Source organism: Mixophyes fleayi, chromosome 5 (genome assembly GCF_038048845.1).
Source record: "Mixophyes fleayi isolate aMixFle1 chromosome 5, aMixFle1.hap1, whole genome shotgun sequence".
Lineage (NCBI taxonomy): Eukaryota > Metazoa > Chordata > Amphibia > Anura > Limnodynastidae > Mixophyes > Mixophyes fleayi.
In genome coordinates, this window is record NC_134406.1 from 220,263,029 (window position 1) to 220,285,309 (window position 22,281).

At 40.3% G+C, this 22,281-nt stretch overlaps 1 protein-coding gene across 1 annotated transcript in view; it reads left to right on the plus strand.

Moving 5' to 3' along the window:
* The window catches only part of LOC142159002 (chloride channel protein C-like), a 128,110-nt gene that overhangs the window by 39,242 nt on the left and 66,587 nt on the right, over positions 1 to 22,281 (plus strand). The window contains exons 10-13 of the mRNA XM_075213498.1: positions 723 to 814; positions 4,419 to 4,528; positions 7,402 to 7,573; positions 11,747 to 11,918. Of these exons, the coding sequence (XP_075069599.1) occupies positions 723 to 814; positions 4,419 to 4,528; positions 7,402 to 7,573; positions 11,747 to 11,918 (546 nt within the window). The remainder of the gene's footprint in view (positions 1 to 722; positions 815 to 4,418; positions 4,529 to 7,401; positions 7,574 to 11,746; positions 11,919 to 22,281) is intronic.

Genomic DNA, 22,281 nt, shown 5'->3' on the forward strand with positions numbered 1-22,281 from the left:
AATAAATGCATTGGCACACATTTTATTACATTATACAACCTTTCTATTTTATAATATCTACATACAGTACTTTTTTTTACTATATTTTTTACTTTACTTTTTATTACTATACAATCATCTATACCATGACAAAACACATTAGTACATACATATTAATACACATAACATACATAAATATATTAGTGTGTTTATTATTATTATGAAATGTCTTTTTTACATGCTTTTTATAAAAGAAAATCACCTTTTTCAGGTTATGCATTAGTGATAAACATAATTTCTTTTTTCTTTTTTACATTATTGCATGATTTCAAATAGTTTTCTTATATTTTTAAATATTTGCAAAAGCATGAGAGGTGCCAGATAAAACTGGAGATTTGACAGTTTACCGTGCCGCGTTAAAAAAACAATTGAATAGCTTTTAATGCTTCTCCTTCCTTCTCTATACTTTCGATGGATCTTCTCCTTGTCCGCGATAGGACCGTTTGTGCAAAAAAACCACTGCGTAAAAATGTAATTGAATATCGGGTAAAGTTAACCCGCTCTGAAATGAGTGAAAACCGCATTAAAATAACTTAACGAGGTGTAAAAAAAAAACCTGCGGTCAGTTGAATTCCCCCCTAATTGCTTTAAAAAGTAAGTCAAAGCTTGTGTGTTACCAAATGTAATATTACACCTGAAGAAAAAGCATGTATACATTAATTAAAGTGTATTTGTTGTTACAGGTAACAACTGTGACTGTAACAGTCTATCTGCCATATTTCTTCTCTTGTACTCCAGACCCAGAAACATCCCATTTAACAAATTCATCTGATCAGTAAGTATGTGATATGATGCCCTAATTTGTCCATTCTAGTAATTCATCTGTCAAGTAGCTATTAAGTAAAATGCAAGGGAGCTATTTTTTCAGATACACTATTGTTCAGCAATGAGATTAATCTGTAATTTATAAATACTATACCCTTTTAAAACCCAAAGCTATGGGAGATCTACTAAAAGTCAGTCAGTGGAATTAGTGATAAAAATCCCTTCAATTACCCTTCATACCTCCATGGCAGCCATTCCAATGAGTTAGTCCCCTTCTAGCCTGAAATAGAGACACATAAATAGAAATGCCCCCTGGTATTATATAGTGCAGCTCCTCTTCTTCTTCTCCTTTGTCTAGCTAAGGTAGAGAGGACAGGTAGTAGTTTGTTTTTTTTGTGTATGCAGGGGCTAACCTGTCTCTATGGTCTTGCCTATGCTCTGCTGGTTAGTACAAGCTGGGAATCAGTACTGGCTGCCCTGGGACTACTACTTGCTATCTTTGGTAGAAAGTGCAGTACAAAATAATAATGAAAAATTTAAAATGGTGTGCACATCAACATGGATGCTTTACACGTACGCGTAGGTTAAAGGACGCCAACATGGAGGACCAGGCAGTGGAGGACCTTAGAATCGCTAATATCAGCATTCCTTCTTCCTGGAAGCACCGCTGGCCATCACAGTGGGAAATTGGAGCACAGGAGCAACTGAACATTTGCCAACGGGATGGAGTCCGACCTCCAACAGCCTGAAGAGTACCTGCCCTAGTTAAGCCCCTAAATTAGGGGTGCTTGGTGTTTTGGATTTTGTAGTTTGTTTGCTATCTAGTAATACTCTTCCATATCAGGACTCTTGTAGAAACTTTGAAGGGAAAGAAAAAGAGTAAAGCCCAGCAGCATTGGATCTGTGGAGCCTGTGACAAACCTTTGCCTACTGATTGTGAAGGGGTCTTCTATGCAGCATGTAATTCCCAACCCAAAGGAAGTAATCCCCAGCCCCCTGAGCAATTTAAGTTGCTGATGGCTAGAATGCTTAAATCATTTGTGACAAAGTAGGCTTTATATGCAGGGAATGAAGAAAGCAATGTCAGATGGACAGAATTTCCCATCCAGAATTTGATTCTTTGGAAGATGCGGAGGAATAATCTGGTTGTGAATATGAGAAAATTAAGAAAGAGCCGAGATTTTTCTCATGTACATATAAAAATCATGGATTTGGATGAAGCATCAATTTGGGCAGCACAGTGGCTTACTGGTTAGCACGTCTGCCTCACAGCACTGGGGTCATCGGTTCCATTCCTGACGATAGACTTATCTGTGTGGAGTTTGTATGTTCGCCCCATGTTTGCGTGGGTTTCCTCTGGGTGCTCCGGTTTCCTCCCACACTCCAAAAATATACTAGTATGGTAATTGCCTGCTATCAAATTGACCCTAGTCTCTCTCTGTCTCTATCTCTCTCTCTATCTCTCTCTGCAGGGACTGATGTGAGTGAGCACCGAGTCTCTCGCTCTCTCTCTCTCGACAGGGACTGATGTGAGAGAGCACAGAGTAGTAAAGTATTTAATTAATAAAGAATGGGATCAAGTGGAAAAACCTCAGTCTAACAAGAACATTTTAGAAAGATGTATCCCTTCAGTGATGGAGATGCACAGAAATGAAGTTCAGTTCCAAAAATGGACTTAGCAATAGCCAGTTTATTAACCAGGACCACTATTCCTATATAAGATGCTGATTAATAAACTTCATAGTTATTCTGGTACTGCCTTGAAATCAGAGGTAGTCATGGCTTCACTGGCTTGAGCACTCAGACTATGGTGAGACTTTTCTTATAGATGTCCAGGAAAATATTAGTGGACAATATTTGCTGAAAGCATTGAAGTTATGCAGCGAGGAATAGAATTTGTTTGCGAGGCATCATTGGATACCATTACCATTTCAGGCAGAATTATGCTTTCAATGGCCGTAACTAGAAGAGCTCTCTGGCTGCTTCTTTGGACAGCAGATACTCAATCTAAAGATAAATTGACTAAATATTCAGCGTTTTTTAATTTGTTTGAGTGATAAGTGATTGGCAGTTCCTAGGTCTAGGACAGTATATAATTCCCATGATTGCAGCACTTAAACATCTTTGAAAAGCGTTTGTTTTTTGTTTGTGGTGAAATGCGGCAGTCTGAAGGGCTTTTTGTAACAGCTGATTATTCACACAGGACCCAGCTGATAACCTAATTCTCCTGTTCATGGAAGGGTGAAACAAGAATATCTTTCTGTACATATTATAGTCAGGGGACGAGTGGTTCCTATTCAGCATCTTGACTAACTGCAGCTGCTGAGTCCATACCCACTTAAAAGCTATTACATACGGAGAGTGATTGCTTTCTATCAAACCTGTCATAAACAGCAAGATGGAACATGTAAAACAGAGTGGATGGTCTATTGAACGTTTAAACAATGATGATCAAGGCGTTCCCTGTCAGGTACGGCTGGTGAAGCGAGTTTACAGCTTGTTTCTCTGTAGGGGAGACATGGTGCTATATAAATGATGATGATGAACTTTACCGCTATAATAGAGTTCACTTTCTGCTGCAGGACGTCTTCTATGGGCAGTGAGGTGAGCTGGCCACTCGCCTCCACTTAATTTCTTCTATTGAGAGACTGCTTTGGGCCTCATTTACTGATGGTGATGACCAATAGATCTTTTCAGCTGTCAGATGCCCACATCATATTGATCATTTCCATTTGTTCACAGATATGACTTTTTAACTGTGGAGTGTATATAGGAGTTTATCTCCATATGTGATATTCTATGTATCTAGTAACATCATGCACTTTCTGTCCTTATATGTATATGTCATGAGGCTTTTGTTATCATTTCTTTATTTGTAGATGATTTTGAATACATTTCTAATTTCTTAGAGCCTATTGTGTGTTCTTTCTGGTGGGACAAAGCTTTCAATACAAATGTCAGTCCTATCAGCACAGGGCTGTAGTATCTGTTGAGGAGACCCTATGGAGGCACTATGGCAGGGCACACTTATGGTCTTTCAGTTTTAGAGGAGATCAGTCCAGGCTGTTCGCTGCTGGGGCTGGTTGAGGACTTTGGACGGGACACGCTGCCCGGTTATATATTTATTATTACTGGACCTCTTCCCATTCATTCCAATAGCTCCATTCGTTTCAGTGACCATGCTGGAAACACCATTGAAATGAATGGGAAAAGCTCAGATATTTTTTGCTGGCGAAATCACGTTTTTGAAATTGTATGATTTTGAAAAAGAATACTTAGTTAACACATTAGACACTTGGCACAATGATCTCACGGTTTTTGGGGAGGAATTTGAAGCAAATTTTTACGAATTTAAAAAAAATTGCGAAAAATCGTCCTTTAGTGGATATTCTGATATGTTGCTGGTGTTGCTGTATAAATCTCTCTATAGTGAGAGATGGTGAAAGATTTATCTAGTTTATTATGTTAACACAAGTGTTGTGTTGCAGATTATTTTGAAACTCTGTTATACTTTTGCATCCAATTCACTGCTAACTTATCAGCATTTTAGTATGTATAAACATGTGCATTCTTGCTGCAGATACACTAAATGTCCTGTGCTTTACATTCTACAGGTCACATGATTCACATACACTGTGGGATGTCTCTGAATATAACTGTCCAACAGGCTCTATGTGGCTTGGAAAAAATGGGAGTGTGGAGTCAAATCATACTATAAATCAAGGTAATACAGCAGGATGTAATGTGCAGAAAGCAACTGTTTCCATTCACTGAAAATAGCATATTTTTCTTGATTTTCTGTGATCTCCTTCATTACATAAGGTTTCCAGATTTATCAATTATATTGTATACAAAAACTATTTGTTAGGCTAAAATTTAGTACAAATCTTTCAGCTATTAGTATAACTATTGGCATGTGCTATTGGTGTCTCTGTTTTACCATTTTATAGCACTTAGATTATTTAAAGTTGTTGTCCACTTTTAGAAGTTTTGTGCCTGCACCTCAATGTTACCTTTCAATCATCAGCACACCATCGGGGTATGTACTGAATGTGGCACCTGGTCACATGACTGTGACTCTTGTCCAATCAGGTGTTATATTAAGTGCATAGCTACTTCTCAGGTACTCAGATATTCTTAAAATGTTTCTAGATGTTGATTAAAAGGTAACTGTCATGGACCCATGAAGAAACCCGGAAATAACCCATTTTGGCTAGCTACTAAGGTCTCTTTTCTTAAAGTGTACTACTCCTTTAAGGTATTACTGCCCTTTCTTTTGTTAAATTAATTGAACTTATTTAATTGATCTTGGCACACCAAGCAGTATGGCCAGGGCCAGTTTAATTTTTCTGAAGACCTCAAGCTTTTGCCACTCAAAGCCCCGTCAGTCACTTGACTGCAGCCCCTTTGAACTTTTTAAAGAAGTACATAATAATAATAATAATAATAAAAAAATTGGTTGATAAGCTCCATTATAGCTAAACACATGGGCAGAACTATGATCATCACAGCGCTGTGGGGCCCGGTGGTAAGGGGTGTCCGACAGTGCTTCTGCATCTGCTATCTGAGCCCACACTCTGCTATTCTGAGCATGTGCGGAGATCCCGTGAATTCCAGTGAAGCCTGATTCATACTTTCAGGAACTAAATATGGTGTCTCACTGTGCATGCACCCGCCACCTCTATAGAGCAGCGTGGGGTTCATATGGAAGGAATGTAGGAACATTGTTGCCCCACCAAAATTGTGTATGGGCCCTGATAATTGAGGGTTATGCCTCTGTTCAAACATATTAGATGCACGTTTGCATCAAATTCTTGTTAATGCTTTCCATCTTCACATTTAATGCTGGCACTAGTAAACAGCTAATAACATAAACATAACATAACAGAAAAAATGTCTAGTCAACAAATATACATCATAGCATTGTGAAGATTAACCATTTACAGCAGCCATTATTCCCAATTTAGGAAATAGGAAACGCTATCTGCATTATGTTTTCCTCACACTAGACCACTGTTCCAGACGGTGCACCACATGGTACCAGCAGCCAGCAGCCAGCACCACAGTTTCCCACAATCCCACGTACAAAGCCCAGTGTCCCCCAGCCTTAAAGCACAGATAACCCACAGCCACAAACCCCCAGACATTATACTAGTTAATGTCCCTGCTGCTGCCTCCTGTCCACGTCATTTTATTATGTGAAGGTTCCGCTGCCAGTCATTGCTATATCTGCCTCTCTCCCAGCTGTCGGCGGACCCCCAGCATAGTTAGCTGGCAAATGGAGGTTTCAGTTCAGTCATAGGACCTTGTTATGAAGTGTACTGGATGTGTAGAGCATAGTGTCTTAGTTGTGCTCTGGTGCACAAACGTGCCGTGACCAACGCACATCAAGGTGCGCACATATTTAACTCTATACGGAGATGCTTCTGTAAACTAGACATGCACATTTGTGGAAAGGTCAAAAAATCTGGTGCACTATGCAAAACTGTAGATGTCACACCAAAAGCTAAATCCCCGTACCACGGGGTTGGGCACGATATGGCGAATATGTTTACACTTATGCTGTCGACATCAAAATGGTGACCATATAAATGTCAACATATTCATTCTGTCAACAAATGGTGACATTGTGAATAATTGTATTGTGAATAAATGAAAACAAAAAGTAATACCAACAACCAGGTCCTTCATCTGTAATAATTCCAATAGTCTGTGGTTGCCCAAAAAAAATACCTAGTAAAATTAATCCCAGGGTTCGTGGTTGTCCAACAAAATTCCTAATGATAATATGGTTTTATGAGACAAGGCAACATACCACCCCCTTCATGACCACCTTATCCATAAAACATTTATCACGCACCAATAAAATTATTACAATTATTATTCACTATTGGAAGGAGTACAACTGTGGATTTATGGACTGGTTAGGGATTATATATTGCTGAATAATTACAGAAAAAAAACATGTGACAATTAAAAAGTAAACCCAGATATAAGGCATATTGTCTCAGCAGAACAAGCATTCCTTTATTACCGAGCAGGAGAAGAGCTGAAAGGGTTAACTGATCAGCAAAAGTTGTGTAAACTCTCCGGGGGAAAGTTTCCAATCATAAATTGTAATATATATAGTCTCTCACCAGAGATGGTGGTGGTCTTAAACATACAATTTCTTGGTGTATATGACACCATGATTATCTAGTGGGAAACTTCCTAGGGAAGCATGGCTTTATGTAATGTAGGATACACAATGCAACGCTGACTACGCCAATATATGCTTTTGAAGAAAACCCTTGTGTATGTTCTAGCAGAAAAAAAATGTGACCTAGCCGGGATTTACAATTTTTTACCTCACCTCTTAAATCCCCAATACCTGTCTATTATTATTAATATCCAAAATAAAAGGAAGTAAAAACTATCACTACTACAGTCTAATTTCTAGGTTGCAAGAAGATCCAGGTTGTTTATCACTTACTTTATTTCTTACCAATTGCACTATTATAATTGTTAGCAATTGTTCTGGCTCTCTGTTGTATAGTATTTTACGATATATTTGCTTCCAATTAATTATGACATTCCTCCATTTCATTTTGGTTAAAGCTGCTGCTCTCTTGGTGAAAAATGGGAAACAAGGCATCATGCTTCTCTACCAGCGGGGAACTCATAAAAAGTTTGGATTTCCAGCACTTTTTACCACTCTAATATTGTACTTTACCATTTCCTGCTGGACCGCCGGAACCGCAGCATCAACCGGACTAGTTGTACCCATGCTGTAAGGATACTGTACTGTGTGACATTTTTATAGTGTATTGTCTGAGCATAACCCAATTGTTCTGTCAATTATATCACAGTTTCAGCCTTTTAAGATTGGAAGTCCCTATTTTATTTTATGAGACTCCAAAACATGGCAAATGTTGATAAACATATGGGTAATATCTAACACTCTTGGATTATGCTAAACAAAAATGAGTAACGTACATTATTTTTATTCTGTGATTGAGCTAATTGCAAATTAATATTTCTCAAATAACATTGTTGGTTTCCTTTTGCTAGGTTTTTTTTTAAACAAATGGTAGGCAAGTGCATATTATGCTAGATAGTAAAGCAAATACATAAAAAGCACATTGATATTTTAATAAGTAAATGGCTTATAAACTGAACTACAGCTAATTTTTAATGTACATAATTATATCTAGTGACACAGACACTCTCGGATGCCAAATGACTTTATCTGCTGCTTAGTTTAGTTGTTAATCATTAACACTTAACAACTATGACAAATATCATGAAGACAACTATGGGATGTTATTCCTGGAGTACATAAAGTTGTAAAATCCAGAATGAATAAAAGTGCTTGGTAATCACATCATACACACTCATATGATCACTAAGCGAATTCTCCTAAAATCACTATGAAGAACATTACTACATAAGGTAATGAGGATAATGAGGGGCAGTGTAGGGAAATGGCATTTAGTATATTTCAGGGATAGTATTCTAAATTATGGGTGGAAAACCCTTGGTCATAAGTATTCAGGATAAGAGAATCCTGAATATGTGTGTGCAACTAAGTCAATTTGTCACACAGTAAAAAGGAAAAACTCATCTCAACGCATAGACAGGGTATAATTATGTCAAGGCTTATTTATTGTTTTGAAAACATCCTTAAAGTGCACCTACTCAATCTGCTCTGAAGAAACTGCAAGCCACTTGCTTGCTATGAGATATAACATTGGCCATGCAAGTTTTGTCATTGCTGAATGTAATCTGATATTATCACACAACTCATTTAAAGGCCTATCTTGGACTTTCTTGCAATCGGCTGATCAACATTACCAGGACAATATGGGGCACTTCTAAAGCAAATGAGAGGAAATGGGGAATTGCCTATATAGGCTATGGCCCCCCAAGTTTAGAGCGGACAGTGTAATGACCCAGGCTCCAAGCAGGTTGGGCTTTTGATGTAAGGTTTATATTTTTGCACAGTGAGCCTCTCCTCACCCCTAGATGCACTTTCTCCTGAGAGGGTAGAGTAGGTGTTAATATTAAGAATGAACCATCAGAATGGACCATCTAGGTGCACCGGTGATAAGAATTTAGGAGAATTTAGAGAATTTAGGATCTGTCTGGGATGCAGTTAGGGTGTAAATTGTGCAAAAGGCCTTAGAATTTTCCCGAGGCTTTTTCCCAGCTCCACTGCATTCAGTACAGCAGTAATGATCAGGCTGGTGAGATAGCCGCCGCACTGCAGAATCAGAGCTCAGTCAACTATCTGTGCTGCACATAGCAATGAGCAGCCGACTCTATGTAGCATACAGAGGATGACCACTGGAGCAGATCTCCTTCAGAGAGAGAGCAGCTTTAGCAGCAAGAACAAGGAAGACAGCCAGGTGAGTACCCAGGCTTGGTATGCTGAGGGGGACATTGCGGCAGCGGAAAAGGAGGCGGTGACATGGTGCACTGCCTCAATGTGAAACACAGTGTGCCAGAAGGTATTCTTCCTGGAGGACAGAGTCCTCTCCATTCTGAACAGGAGCAGGTGTCTTTACTCGGGTGTATGAAATTGCAGGGGACTATGGTGTCTGTGTTCAAAGCACCTTAATCACAGTTTCATTCCAGGCAGCTTCAGCTGGATTTTCTCAGGAAATGGTCCAGGTCCACCTATCAGCTGGACAGGGAGGTCATCACATTGTCATCTATTGTCCATTGCCATACGCCAGTCCCTCACGTGGTGGTTGTTAAGACCAAATCTTACAAAGGGTCAGTCTTTCCAAAACTGGGAGTGGATATTAGTCACGATGGACACCAATCTGTTTGGGTGGGGAGCCACCAGGAGTCCTTATTGGCCATCAATTTTCTGGAGTTAAGAGCAATCTACAGAGCACTCTAACGAGGCTAGGATGTTCTGGCTGGAAAGCCCTTAAAAGTCCATTCGGACAATGCAACAGTGGCAGCCTACTTGAACCGTCAGGGAGCAACACGCATTGCCATACTGGAAACAGCACGGATTATGTTCTGTGCGGAACACCATGTTCACATTTATCCTGGGGGTGGACTACTGTGAGGCTGAAACAGGGTCCATCCAGGAGAATGGTCCCTTCACGTAAAGGTGTTTGCTCAACTAGCACAGTGTTGGGGGTCAGTCAGAGATAGATCTCAAAGCATGACACTGAACTTTGTCTGTTCTGCACAACATCCAGTGACCCAAGGCGAGGTGCATGGAAGCCATGACGATCCTGTGGAAGTTTCGTCTGGGGTATCTATACCTGTGGATTTCCATCCTCCCACAGGTGTTAACAAATGGAACAGGTAGCTGACATTTTGGTGGCTCCGGAATGGCCACGTGGGACAGGTTACCTCTTTGTCTAGATCTTCTAGTTCAAGATCCTCTTCGGTGCCACTCTTTAGATCATCATCATCATCATCATCATTTATTTATATAGCGCCAACATATTCCGTAGCGCTTTACAATTGGGGACAAACATTATAAACTAATAAACAAACTGGGTAAAACAGACAAAGAGGTGAGAAGGCCCTGCTCGCAAGCCTACAATCTATGGGACAACTGGTCATCTGGTTTTAACGACGTGGCTACTGAAATCACAATCCTTTGGGCCAGGGTTTTTTTGCACAAGATTGTGCAGACTATGATTCACGCGAGGAGAACATAATCTTCTGCAAATTACTGTATGGAACGGTTATGTTCAGTTGCATGAAGATCACATTTTCACACTTCCAGGTTTAATCTTTCCCACTTGCTATCCTTCCTGCAGGAGGATTTTGACAAGGGTTGCCGTCTCTCTTTTTTGAAGCTGCATTTTTCAGTGGTCTCAATGTTCTTTCAGCTCAAGTTGGCTTTAATGAAAGATGTGCAGACCTTCCTAGAAGGGGTTCTACATGTTCAGCGCCCCTTTGTACATCCTGTAGAGGCTTGGGGTCTTTGAGCACTAACTCCTCTGGTGTCTGAGTTTGGGGACATTGTGTTGCAACCCCCCTTTTCTGTTTTTTCATTGTGACAGGGCAATGCTTCTCACAAAGTCCTCTTCTGATGCGTCTTTGGATGTAGACCAGGCCCTCAAGTGCTATGTGGACTGTACTGCTTCAGTTCATAAGACTAATGAGCTTTTCATTTTGTATGATATGCAAAAGAACAGTTGACCGGCATATAAACAATCTCTTGCTCGTTAATTAACATCCACTATTCTTTTGGCTTACATTGAAGTGACTAGACTAGTGGCGGACGCTGATTCCTGGGCGGTGCATCATGGTGCTTCAACCAAAATTTGGGCCGGGCCCCTACATGCACACCTTTTGCAAACGCTACAAGTTCCAGGGACTTGCATCTCAGGATGCTAGCTTTGAGAACAAGGTCTTAGGCGCAGCTGTTTCAAAGCAATCCCACCCTTAGGGGCAACTTTGAAATATAACCATAGTTGCAGTGTCCCCCAGTGGTAGGAAAGAGTTTTATTCACCGTAAAATCCATTTCTCTGAGTTTATTGGGGGACACTGCGCTCCCTCCCCTTGCTCTGGTTGGTTATTTGTTTGTTGTGTATGTTCTAGGTATCCTGTTGTTATGGCTAGATGGGCCCCCTCTTCTGGGCTTTGTTATAAAACTGAGGATGGCTCCGGATGGGAGAGGCATATCCTTCAACAGTTGAGAATTAAAGTGGCCTAGCTCCAAGTCCACCTACTGTACCCTACAGTCAGAGTTTCCCCCCAATGGACACCACAGATTTTACGATGAGTAAAAAATCCTGTTTTATACATTTTCCTTCATCTTTACAACAATATTTATTTAAATATTTATAAAAATATAGGAATTCATTGCCTTTCGCATTGCTAACATGACTGCTTTCATCATTCACTAAAACAGTAGGACTTTATGAGACTCTTGCATTTACAAACATGTGCAGTTTATCTAAAGACAGGAATCTTCTCTTACAGGTACACTGGTGCATTGTTTGGTAGGATTGTCGGTCTGATTCTGGTGTATATGTTTGGCGTCCGAAGTGATGAGTATGGTGCATGGATTGATCCTGGACTTTTTGCAGCCATTGGTTCAGCAGCTTATTTTGGTGGTGTTTCCAGACTGACCATTTCCCTTACAGTCATTATGGTAAGTGTAAACTGACTTTGTGTGAAATGTAATTTCACAACTAGATGGCAGCCTAGCATGCAATGCTCAAGCAAGATGTCCAGATGTTATTATAGAATTGCAATGTATTTGATAATGTGTTAAACTGCCAATTACTTGAAAGGAACATTTTCATCAATATTTAAAAATGTGTAAAATAAAATATCATTAAACATTGGAATCTAAATCATATGTAATGTGATTAGAGTTTGGGGTTGATTTAGATTAGGCGTAAATTGCGGTCTTACCCATGTATTGTGAGTTGCATGATATGTGTGACAGTTCAAAGCCTACTTTGTGTGGTTGGCTAACAATTCTCCAAGGTAAAAGAAAGCCGCATGATTCATACACAGTGGCTTGGACAGTTATGTAACTGGCATACAATGCTCTGCACTATACCAGGCAGTGTCCTAGATGTGAGATGTGTTTTTTTTGTTTTTTTTTATAATCTGCAATTGAGAGATATACAGTTGCTAATTCCCACTTTGACTTTCCACTGCAGCTCCGCTAAAAGCAGACTGAACATTGCATCTTACTTCCACTTTTCACACATGAAAATTTAAAATTTGGGTTTATTATTCCTCTGAATTGCTTTACCCTACCTTGAAGACAGGGCCGGTGCTAGGGTCCTTGGCGCCCTAGGCACATTTTCAAAATCGGCGCCCCCCACCCCATTTTCAAAATCGGCGCCCCCCCGTCTTTTCTTACCTTAACTTGCCTCCTCTCTGCTCCGTCTGCTCCCCTCCACTCACTGACACTGTCGGGCCGTGATGATGATGTCACGGCCCGACAGTCAGTGAGTGGAGGGGAGGAGACGGAGCAGAGAGGCGGCGGTGGTGATGATCAATAGTCCCTCCCCCCCTCCCTGTGGATGTATCTGAAGCTGTGTGGCGGCCATGAAAGGTATGGTCAGCGGTCGCCGCACAGTTTTAAAGAAATTTTTAATCTGTGGCGCCCTCCAGAGCCCGGCGCCCTAGGCAAGTGCCTAACCTTGCCTAATGGGAGCGCCGGGCCTGCTTGAAGATTACTATTTATTGTTATTATCCTTTATTTATATAGCGCCACAAGATTTCCGCAGCACTGTACAGAATACAAACAGTAAACCATACAGGGTACAAAAGTACAGAGCAAAACGAGTAATGCCAAGACTCCAATAGCTCCTAGCTAGTACAGTGACATTAGAGGAGAAGAAATGGTATAGAGACAGAAGGGAAGAGGGCTCTGCTTGCAAGAGCTTACATTCTAAAGGGAGGGGAAATAGACAGCAGGCACGAGAGGAGTCACTGGAGGGGATCAAGCACAAAAGGAGTGTGAACAGGGAAGTGGAAAGTGAGGAGAACAAGCATGGAGAGAGGGTTAGGTGGATGCCTGGTAGGCTTTGAGGAACAGATGGGTTTTGAGAGCCCGTTTGAAGGAGCACAAATTAGGGGACAGACTGATGGAGTGAGGGAGGTCGTTCCAGTGGAGGGGGCAGCACAAGGAGAATTCTTGCGTGAGATGAGGTGATCAGTGCAATGCACTGTTTTTCTTGCACAAAGCTTGTCATGCAAAGAGAAGAGGAGGCAATGCAGCTGATACATTTGGGGAAAAATAGTGTGGCACTTTTAAAATGCTTTCATTTAGAACACTAGAGAATGGCATTACATATCTTGCAGGATACTTGTAGGTTTCTACTTGTAAAAGTAATGAGATTTAGCTATAATAAACCCCAAGCATTTTAAAGAACTAATACCAATTTCTTAAAACTAATTGCTGAATACAGTAAGGTCATAGATGCCAAGTATAGTGTAGAAGAATAACAGAGCAAAAACAAATAGTAATTTAATGTGTAGTTAAATTAACAAATACTATGTTATATGATCACTTGACAAATGTTGGCCATATATGAGCCAATCCTGCTGCTAGAGCTGAGCGCCAAGTGACAGCATAAATATCCAGTTTGGCCCCCACATGAGATCCAGCTTTTCAGTTTGGATCAGATGCCTGGATCACATCTGGACCAAATAGGGGCTTGTTAGTGCGGTTGGAAGATGATGGTACACTTGGATTGAGAGTGGTCATGCTCCACAGATTTATGAGAATACTCAATAATGATCCAATCTGATTGCATTATTATCACTCATGTCCTTGACACACATTGTGATATAAGGCCACTTTCCTTATATTGCTAGTGATCTCACAGCATGCATTGGGCACCTTGATTTCTTTATCTCAATACTCACACAATACAAATTAGTCAGATACACTTCACATTTATCTTCATAAATACCAAAAGAGAAAGATTTGCTTTCTTGTATATTCAATAAATTAATGAAATGAAGGTAATTCTAAGGGTTGAGGACATTGAAATACAGAGGAATTTAAATTCTGGAGACCTGTGCGCAGAGGATAGAAAATTCAGACGCAAATTTCAAGCATTAGTATTAAAAACGTCATAATATCAATGGATTCCTTTTTGTAAATTCTCTTGACAATATAAACCTGCTGTACCTGCGTCAAGACTTGGCTCAGAGTTGGCAGGTGGTGGATAAAAAACTGGGAAAGTGCAAGTACATTCAAAGCAAAAGCTTCCACAAAGATATTGTCACGCGCTGGACCTTATAATGTACTTACCAGGCACAGCGCTCTGGATCTTCTTGGCTGGTGGCACAGGACAGGTACTTCCTGGAAGCTGCCGGAACTTTCTGCTCCTACCGGCCACCATTTTGATTCGCAAACACAAGCTCGTCTTTAAGAACTGGGTCACTTGAACGCATTTGTGATCCGCCTCCCCATTGAAACAGCAGTATATTTAAATGCCAGATCTTTAGTCTCCGTAATCTTGATACTCTGACTGATTTTGGCTTCTATCATTTGGTACAAGCTCCTGTTACCAGCTCCAGTGTTACTACCATTTTTATCTGGGTATTCCTACCCAGTCACCCCATGCCTGAAGTCCCTGCTTCTATTAGTACATACATGGAGGTTATGTTTTTTAGACAAATGGAGGGACGTGACCTAGCAGTGAAGGCCTTGCCTCCTTGCGAGGTCACTGATGAACACACATGCTACATTAGACTCAGTGCCTCTGTTGTAGGTAGTGCCAAAGTGGACCACGTTGGATCCACTAAATTCCTGTGTGCTCCGGACAGTTTTTGGTGTACAGTAAAATAGCATTGTAGTGTGATCAGGTTAAGATCTGGAAATACTTGCTGTGTTTGGAGTGACATGTCTGCAAGAGGAGGTAACCTTTAAAAGTGGACTACAGTATCTTGTGGATTTTCATTGATTTGTTATCTAATTTGTTATGATTATTATTATAATTATATTTAGCTGGCGACTCACACTATGATATTGCCCCTGATAATTGCTCAAATATTGCATTGTTTTGCACCAAAATAATCATCAGTCCTTGTAAATGGTTGTATGGAAATAAATGGGATCATTATCAATCATGTACGTAAAGACGGTTGGAAGGTGACCCTATCGACTTGTGTGGGCGATGATCTCCTGTTGGATTCTGTTAAATTTGGCCATCCAAGTTTGTGACCAAATTGGACAGTAATTCACTTTCTCAATGTTGGAGCTGAGCATTAGGATTGTACTGTGTGTGACCAGAATTACACGTTTTATTTACAAAGACACAGCTTCATTTCAATTTCCTCAGTTCACAGGTAAACAGTTGGGGTCTCTGGTGGCTATTGTTGAACTGTGTCATCATATCATAAGTAGGCAGAACATGCTGGGGTTTGTAGTTCAATAACTTCTGTAGAGTCACGGGTTGCTTAAGCCTGTTCTAATTAAAAGTAAAAAACAAACTCTTAAGGTAGATAAATTGCAGACTGTGTTAGTTAAACCCCTAGAAGTCAGATTTTCACTTACATTTTGTCATTGGCTTCACTGCTATGTTTCAGAACTATAATAAATGACCGCCCCAGAGAGAACATATGTTACTTTTTGGCTGAAATTAGAAGATGGTGTTATGGGACAGAGGATTTTAATGTGGCACAAATCTCTTAAAATGCTGTCTGGTGCATACATATTACCCATATTTGCTTGCTGGGTCCAAAAATGTAGCTATTCTTGGCGTTTAATTTATAATCTTCCATTTGGAAAGAACCAATGTAAACAAACTCAAAGACATTGTGTGAAAGGAAAGAGTCAGCTATTTATCATACGGGATAGATACATTTTATGTGGTGATGAAGGACATTATTCTAAATCATACATAATTACATCAAAACACAATTATTCATATGTTATTTAATGGTACTACAGCACTGTGTATAAGTGTAATGGCCAATTTAGGCTATGTAGAATGAATGTATATATTTCTTGCCATATGGATTGTCTCCATATTTTCTGAGCAAGGGGCTATGTTAGGTCTCGTTACAACATAGCTTTTAATAACTCTAATTTAAAAAAAAAAAAAAAAAAAAGAATATTACATTAAACGTCCCTTTACTCTGTAGGTACCGCTATATCTTATCTATAATATATCTATTATACATACAAAAGCATAGTTACCTATTCTCCCAGAATGTGTGGGAGACTCCCGGCATTGGCCAAGATCTCCTGGACTCCAGAGAGAGCAGGCAATACTCTTGGAGAGCAGTTACCTGCTGCAACATGGGTGTGAACATGACAGAAATCACATCAGGAGACAGTGTGTCAGGTTAGCTCACGAATGATTGAGTGAGATCCCGCTGTCAAAATGGGTATTGACTGAACTTCCCTGGAGGCGTGGAGTCCACAAAATGAAAGGTGTTCACCAGGGATTCTGCGGCTTCCACCTTGCAGGTCGCGGCCCTCCAGGAAAAGCTCCCAGTGTGACAGCTAGAGAACAAGTTACATAACAGAAGAAGGATCCAATTCGGACATCAGATGGTGGTAACAAAGATTACCATTTATTATAAAATATTAATACAAGAGCTCAATGAAGACTTGAGCAATTTGCAACCGGTGATCATGAAGACATGCAAAAGTAGTAATTGTCAGCAACATCCAATAATACAGGCTGCACATGTAATAATCAAAGTCTCTACTAATAATAGAATTGAGGCACAGGAATAAGCAATGTCCAGACATATACAACCACGATGAAACACAGCTTGTCACGGTTTATGAAACCAGAAGACAATAGTCAGTAGTGCAGGCCAAGTAGATACAGGAGTAGATCATAGCGTTTACCATTGGCAGTAAAACAGGTATGCAGAGATTGAGGGATTCCAACATACAGCAGCGATGAACACACAGCAGCGATGAAATAGCAGCTTACCACGGATTGTGGAACAGGTAACAGTAGTCAGCAATGCAGGCTGAATAGGTGACAGGTGTGGATCATAGCGTTTACCACGAGCAGTGGAACAGGTATGCAGAGATTGAGGAAGTCCAACATACAGCAGCGATGAACACACAGCAGTGATGAAGTAGCAGCCTACCATGGATTGTGGAATGGGTAAAAGAGACATCAACATACAACAGGTATGACTTGAAGAACCAACAATCCAAGGATGAAAGGAGGGACCTTATAAAGGGAGACTAACCAATAGCAGAACTGATCAGCACACAGGTATATCAATCACAGGTGCAGACCATGACCAATGGTCTGCACTAGGAACCGAATTAAAGTGGCAGTCAATGTTTTGAGGCTCGTGGAGCGGAGTGTGACACAGTGCCCATTTCAGGACCAGGGAAATGATAACGTGAATTGCATGTCCTTAGGAATATGTTAACACTGTATATTCTTTACACGCATGTTCTGTCAACATTGTAGTCGATGTTGTATTTGCTAGAGCAGGGTTTGTTAAATTGTGGATTAAATTGTAGGTAGCACCATAGGATTGTTGGTTTAATAGCTGAATAGGAGACACATACAACTGCTATGGGTGAGAGTTGTCTTAAACTGCAGCTCCTGATTGGATAGCCTTAACCCTCCCCAGGATCTGCACTGAAACACCACCTATAACTAGCCGTGTGTGTTCTATTTTGCATCATTGATCGAGCAGCTCTCTATAAGAGTGGAGGTGTGGGTGCCAGTATGCCTAACTGCTACATGGAGGTAAACCAAAATTTATATTCATTATAAGTTCAAGTCAACTTACTTACTGATGAACTGACTCCTGCACAAAAATAGAAAAAAAAAGTTCATTATTTATTCTTCTTCACATACTCGAGCATCTTAGACAGACATAAGTGTACCTGTGTTTTATTCAGCAAGGTATTTACTTTTTCTTTTTTTAAAAGCAGTGAAAGGATCATGTTTGTTACAGAAACAGAACCTGGTCTTTTATCATTTCAGTCCCTTCATGTTGCTGTAGTGCCATTCGCTTATTCATCAAAGAGTAAAGTTGCAGGATGAAAGCAGATTTTACGGCGCTAACACTTGTTATATTTTAAACTGCAATAAACAAGTTCTTCACATGTCGAATAGAAATGAAAAGCCATTTAATTTCCAAACTAAGAGAAAAAAATATGAATTGATTTGTTCTAATGCACCCACACTGCTACATACATAATGATAAGTGAAATTCACACAAATATATAAAGAAGTATAATAAGACAAAGGTATCAAATTATCAGAAAGATAATCGTGTATTCAAAATGTTTTTAAAGCAGTTTCAATCCAAAACGTAAAGAAGACGCAAAGACAGCCGTGGCAGCAACAATACTGGTTAAATATAAAAGAATACAACATTTTTCGGCCTAAAGAACACATAGCTAACCTTTTGCTAGCAGTCCCAGCCACCCACTGTTAGTCTATCACTGGTCTAAAGCATGGTCATGTCATGGCACAGTCATTAGCAAAGCTCTGGTGTCAGGGTTTCAACTGGCCGAACAAATGGACCCCAGTGTGTGTGGTAGAGAATTTAGACTGTAAGCTGTGATGGATCAGGGCAAAACCAATAAACAAGTTCATCTACAGAGATCCAATGATAGAAGGTTTTTTTTTAGGTCTGTTGATGGTATAGATGTGGGGACAACCAATTTGTTGATCTTTCCACAAAGTTCCAATAATGAGGCACATTTATTATTTTTGTTACAATTTGGTGGTTTAAAACAGGGAATGGTGTTTTTTTTTTAGCATATTTTTTTTGGAACTACAGGTCACAGCCAGCCATGGGTGTCAGGGCATGTTGGCACTTGTGGTTCTTCAAGTGCCAGCATGCCTTGGCTGCCATGGGTATGCTGGTGCTTGTAGTTATCCAACTATCAGCATGCCCACACTCTTTATGGCAGCCTGGGCTGGCTGGGACTTGTAGTTCCACAAAACAAAATGGCTTGTGTTTATTTTTTTACTTTAACTATCACCGTTATTACCCTACACCAACCACCCTGGGGTGTAGGAAGAACCCTAGTGCTTTCAGCCCACTTTTTTTTTCAGTGGACCCCACTCCCTAGGGAATTCAGCCCAGCGCTGAACAGCCTGGGGTTGGTTTGTCATTATGGCAGGGGGACCCCTGCCTTGTGTCCCCCTGCTATAGTGCCACCCACCCCGGCTGGTTTGCCTAGTGCTGGTTATGTGAAAATCGGGGGGACCCCACACAAATGTTTTCCCCAAATTAGTAGGCTGGCAGCACTAGGGTTAATAGTGGCTGGGCAGGAGGGGACCCCTTGCTTTTTTTTTCTTTTTTTTATCTATTTTTACACATTTGACAGCTGCTGGACCTCCAGCTGTACAGGCAGGGGCAGTGTAACAGTGATGTGTTTAGTAATCACGCAGGAAACACAGGACAGTTAGGTAAGTTAGAGTGTTTGACATTCCAGCAAAGCGCCAGAGATGACCAGCGATATTTAAGATCAGAGTAAAAATCGCAGTTTCATACATCTGGCAACTTTGGGACTAAAATTGCGGGTTCTCACACGCGATTTGCCGCGATTTTAAAACGCTGAAAAAATAGGACCTTGATACATTTACCTCCAATACTCTTTTAGCCATAGCCGCGCCCTCAGTCTTGTAAAAATTGGTTTGGATTTCCACCTTTGCACCTTTATAGTCTGCCCAGTGCACGTTAAGGGACATGTCCTTCCAAGGTAGAAGGGCAACCAGGCTGCGGGGAGGTGGAAAAACCTGAAGGGGCAGGAAAACATCACAACTTAAAAATGCATTCCATTTAAAGTAAAGGACAAAACCTGTTCTCCTCTAGCTCGGATCTGGTGTGAATTTCAGTTGTTTTAGCTGTGAAGATGTCTGTGTGCCTTCCACAAAGCAACACGAGCCACCTAAACATGATCCCTCTCCCCCATCTCATCTCATTACACTGATCTAGCCCTGTGAAATCTCTTTTTTGCACTGCGCAACAAATCTAGGCTTAGTGGTGTGACTACTTATTAGTCGGCAAGGAACACCCTCACCCACTCAACTATAGTCCTCCACAAACGTCACCATCTTGCACCACAAATCACTACCCTTTGAGGAAAATCTTTGTTCTGAAAAAGCCCAAATGGGACATCACTATGTATGAGCCGGATCGCCGGGCCCTGACCTCTGGGTCCCATAGCCTTTGTACCTCCTTGTAATATCTATAATTCTGCCCCAGTGAGGCCCAATGTGTTGTCACATTTTCCGTGGTCTCTGTGCAAGTGATCTGTCTGCCTCTATGTACTCTCCACCCCCTCTCCTTCCCAGAATGATAACATTCAATTTGAAAAAGGAATATGTAACACAACCAATTAAGATATACACCACTTTATATATATATTTTTTAAGAAGCAACTTGTTTTTGTTGATAAATAATTAAAATTGTGCCATTTAGGAAAAACCTTCTCCCACACATGACTAATAAGCAAGGACATGTGTGATATTATTTATAGGCCTGAAAAAATTCAATCAATTTCACATTAATTCAACACTGTCTCCTATAGCATGAAATTAATGTATTTTATGAATATAGGAACAATGAAATGGGGCAGTATTTATTTGATAAAATTGTAGTATTATTATTATTTTTGTAGATTTCTAAAGTACCACAGTGCTCTGCAGCACCTTAAAAACAGGACATACATAAAACAAGGACATACAAGACAGACAAAATAAATACAGACATGAAAACAAAGGGTATGGAGGACCCTGCTCATTAGAGAGCTTACATTCTAAGTGGAAGAGGGCACAGCTGAAACAAGAGGAGGGAGTGTGGCTTAGAGTGGAGATTGGGGCAGCTGTGAGGGTGTAATAGTGTTAATAGTGTCATCAAAGATAAGGTCAGCTGTAAAAATAAAATATATAAATATGCTGTTTGGCTCTTGGCAAAAGGGATATCAGAGGATATCAGTTATACAGAACAGAAAGATTAGAGGCAGTGTGAAAAAAAGAATATATATATATATATACACACACACACACACATGTATATATACACTGACACACACACACCCATGCACCAAGACTTTACACAAACTATACTATACTCATTCTCACCACTTGGCTGCGCTAAAGTACATAAGATTACAATACTTCAGGGACATTAACTAGACAGTGTTAACAGATGAAGAACAAAAGCAACAAAAAGCAGCTATCCTACACTAAAGATAACTTCAAATCATTGAAGGTTCAGTGATTGAACTGATACAAATGTGTTTTTTTTCCTTGACATCTAGTGAAATGTAATGGAATACATGACCCACTGAGTTTCTTTTTTAACACTTTTTTAACATCGCTTCTTGAATAGATGCCTTGAATTACTGCGTTTCCAGCACAGTTTTATTGACAGCAAAGGGGAAAATGTTAGGAGGCTCTACAGAATGGCACAGCAGTGCTTCCTGCACTGTATGAAAATCAAGTAATTTAGATATATATCCAATAATAGGTGGCCCGACGCAGTTGAGCTGTGAAGTCAACGTGCTATACTTGCAGACCTTACAGTGTTTCATGTCAGAGAAAGCATGGGGCTTATAAATAAACCTTGATGTTGTCAGCTCACAGTCCCCTACAAACAGCAAGCAGAGAGATTGACTGCTTAGATCACATCCCAGATGTGCTTGCCTTGTTCCTTGCTGTGGTATACAGATAAGTCCTATTTTCATATATAAATAAGACAAAAGGTTAAAAATGACATTTTCTCAGAATTGTGAAGCAGGCGATAGATACGCTGTAAAGCATGTTCTCTAGACTTATGTTTGGGAGTTATTTCTCCAGGTAAAGAGCTTTTCCATCATTTAGAACACCATGCCTAAAAATTACCCCTATCCTCCACCACACTGCCACTACCAATCTTCCCCTATAACTGTGTAGCACTGCTCCTACTAGTATTGCCTACACTTGCCTACTCTTCTGGAATTTCCAGGAGACTCCAGAATTTCTGGATCTCCCCCCAGACTCCTGGCAGAGTAGGTCACCCTCCCAGATCTTGCTTCAATTTCTTCTGAA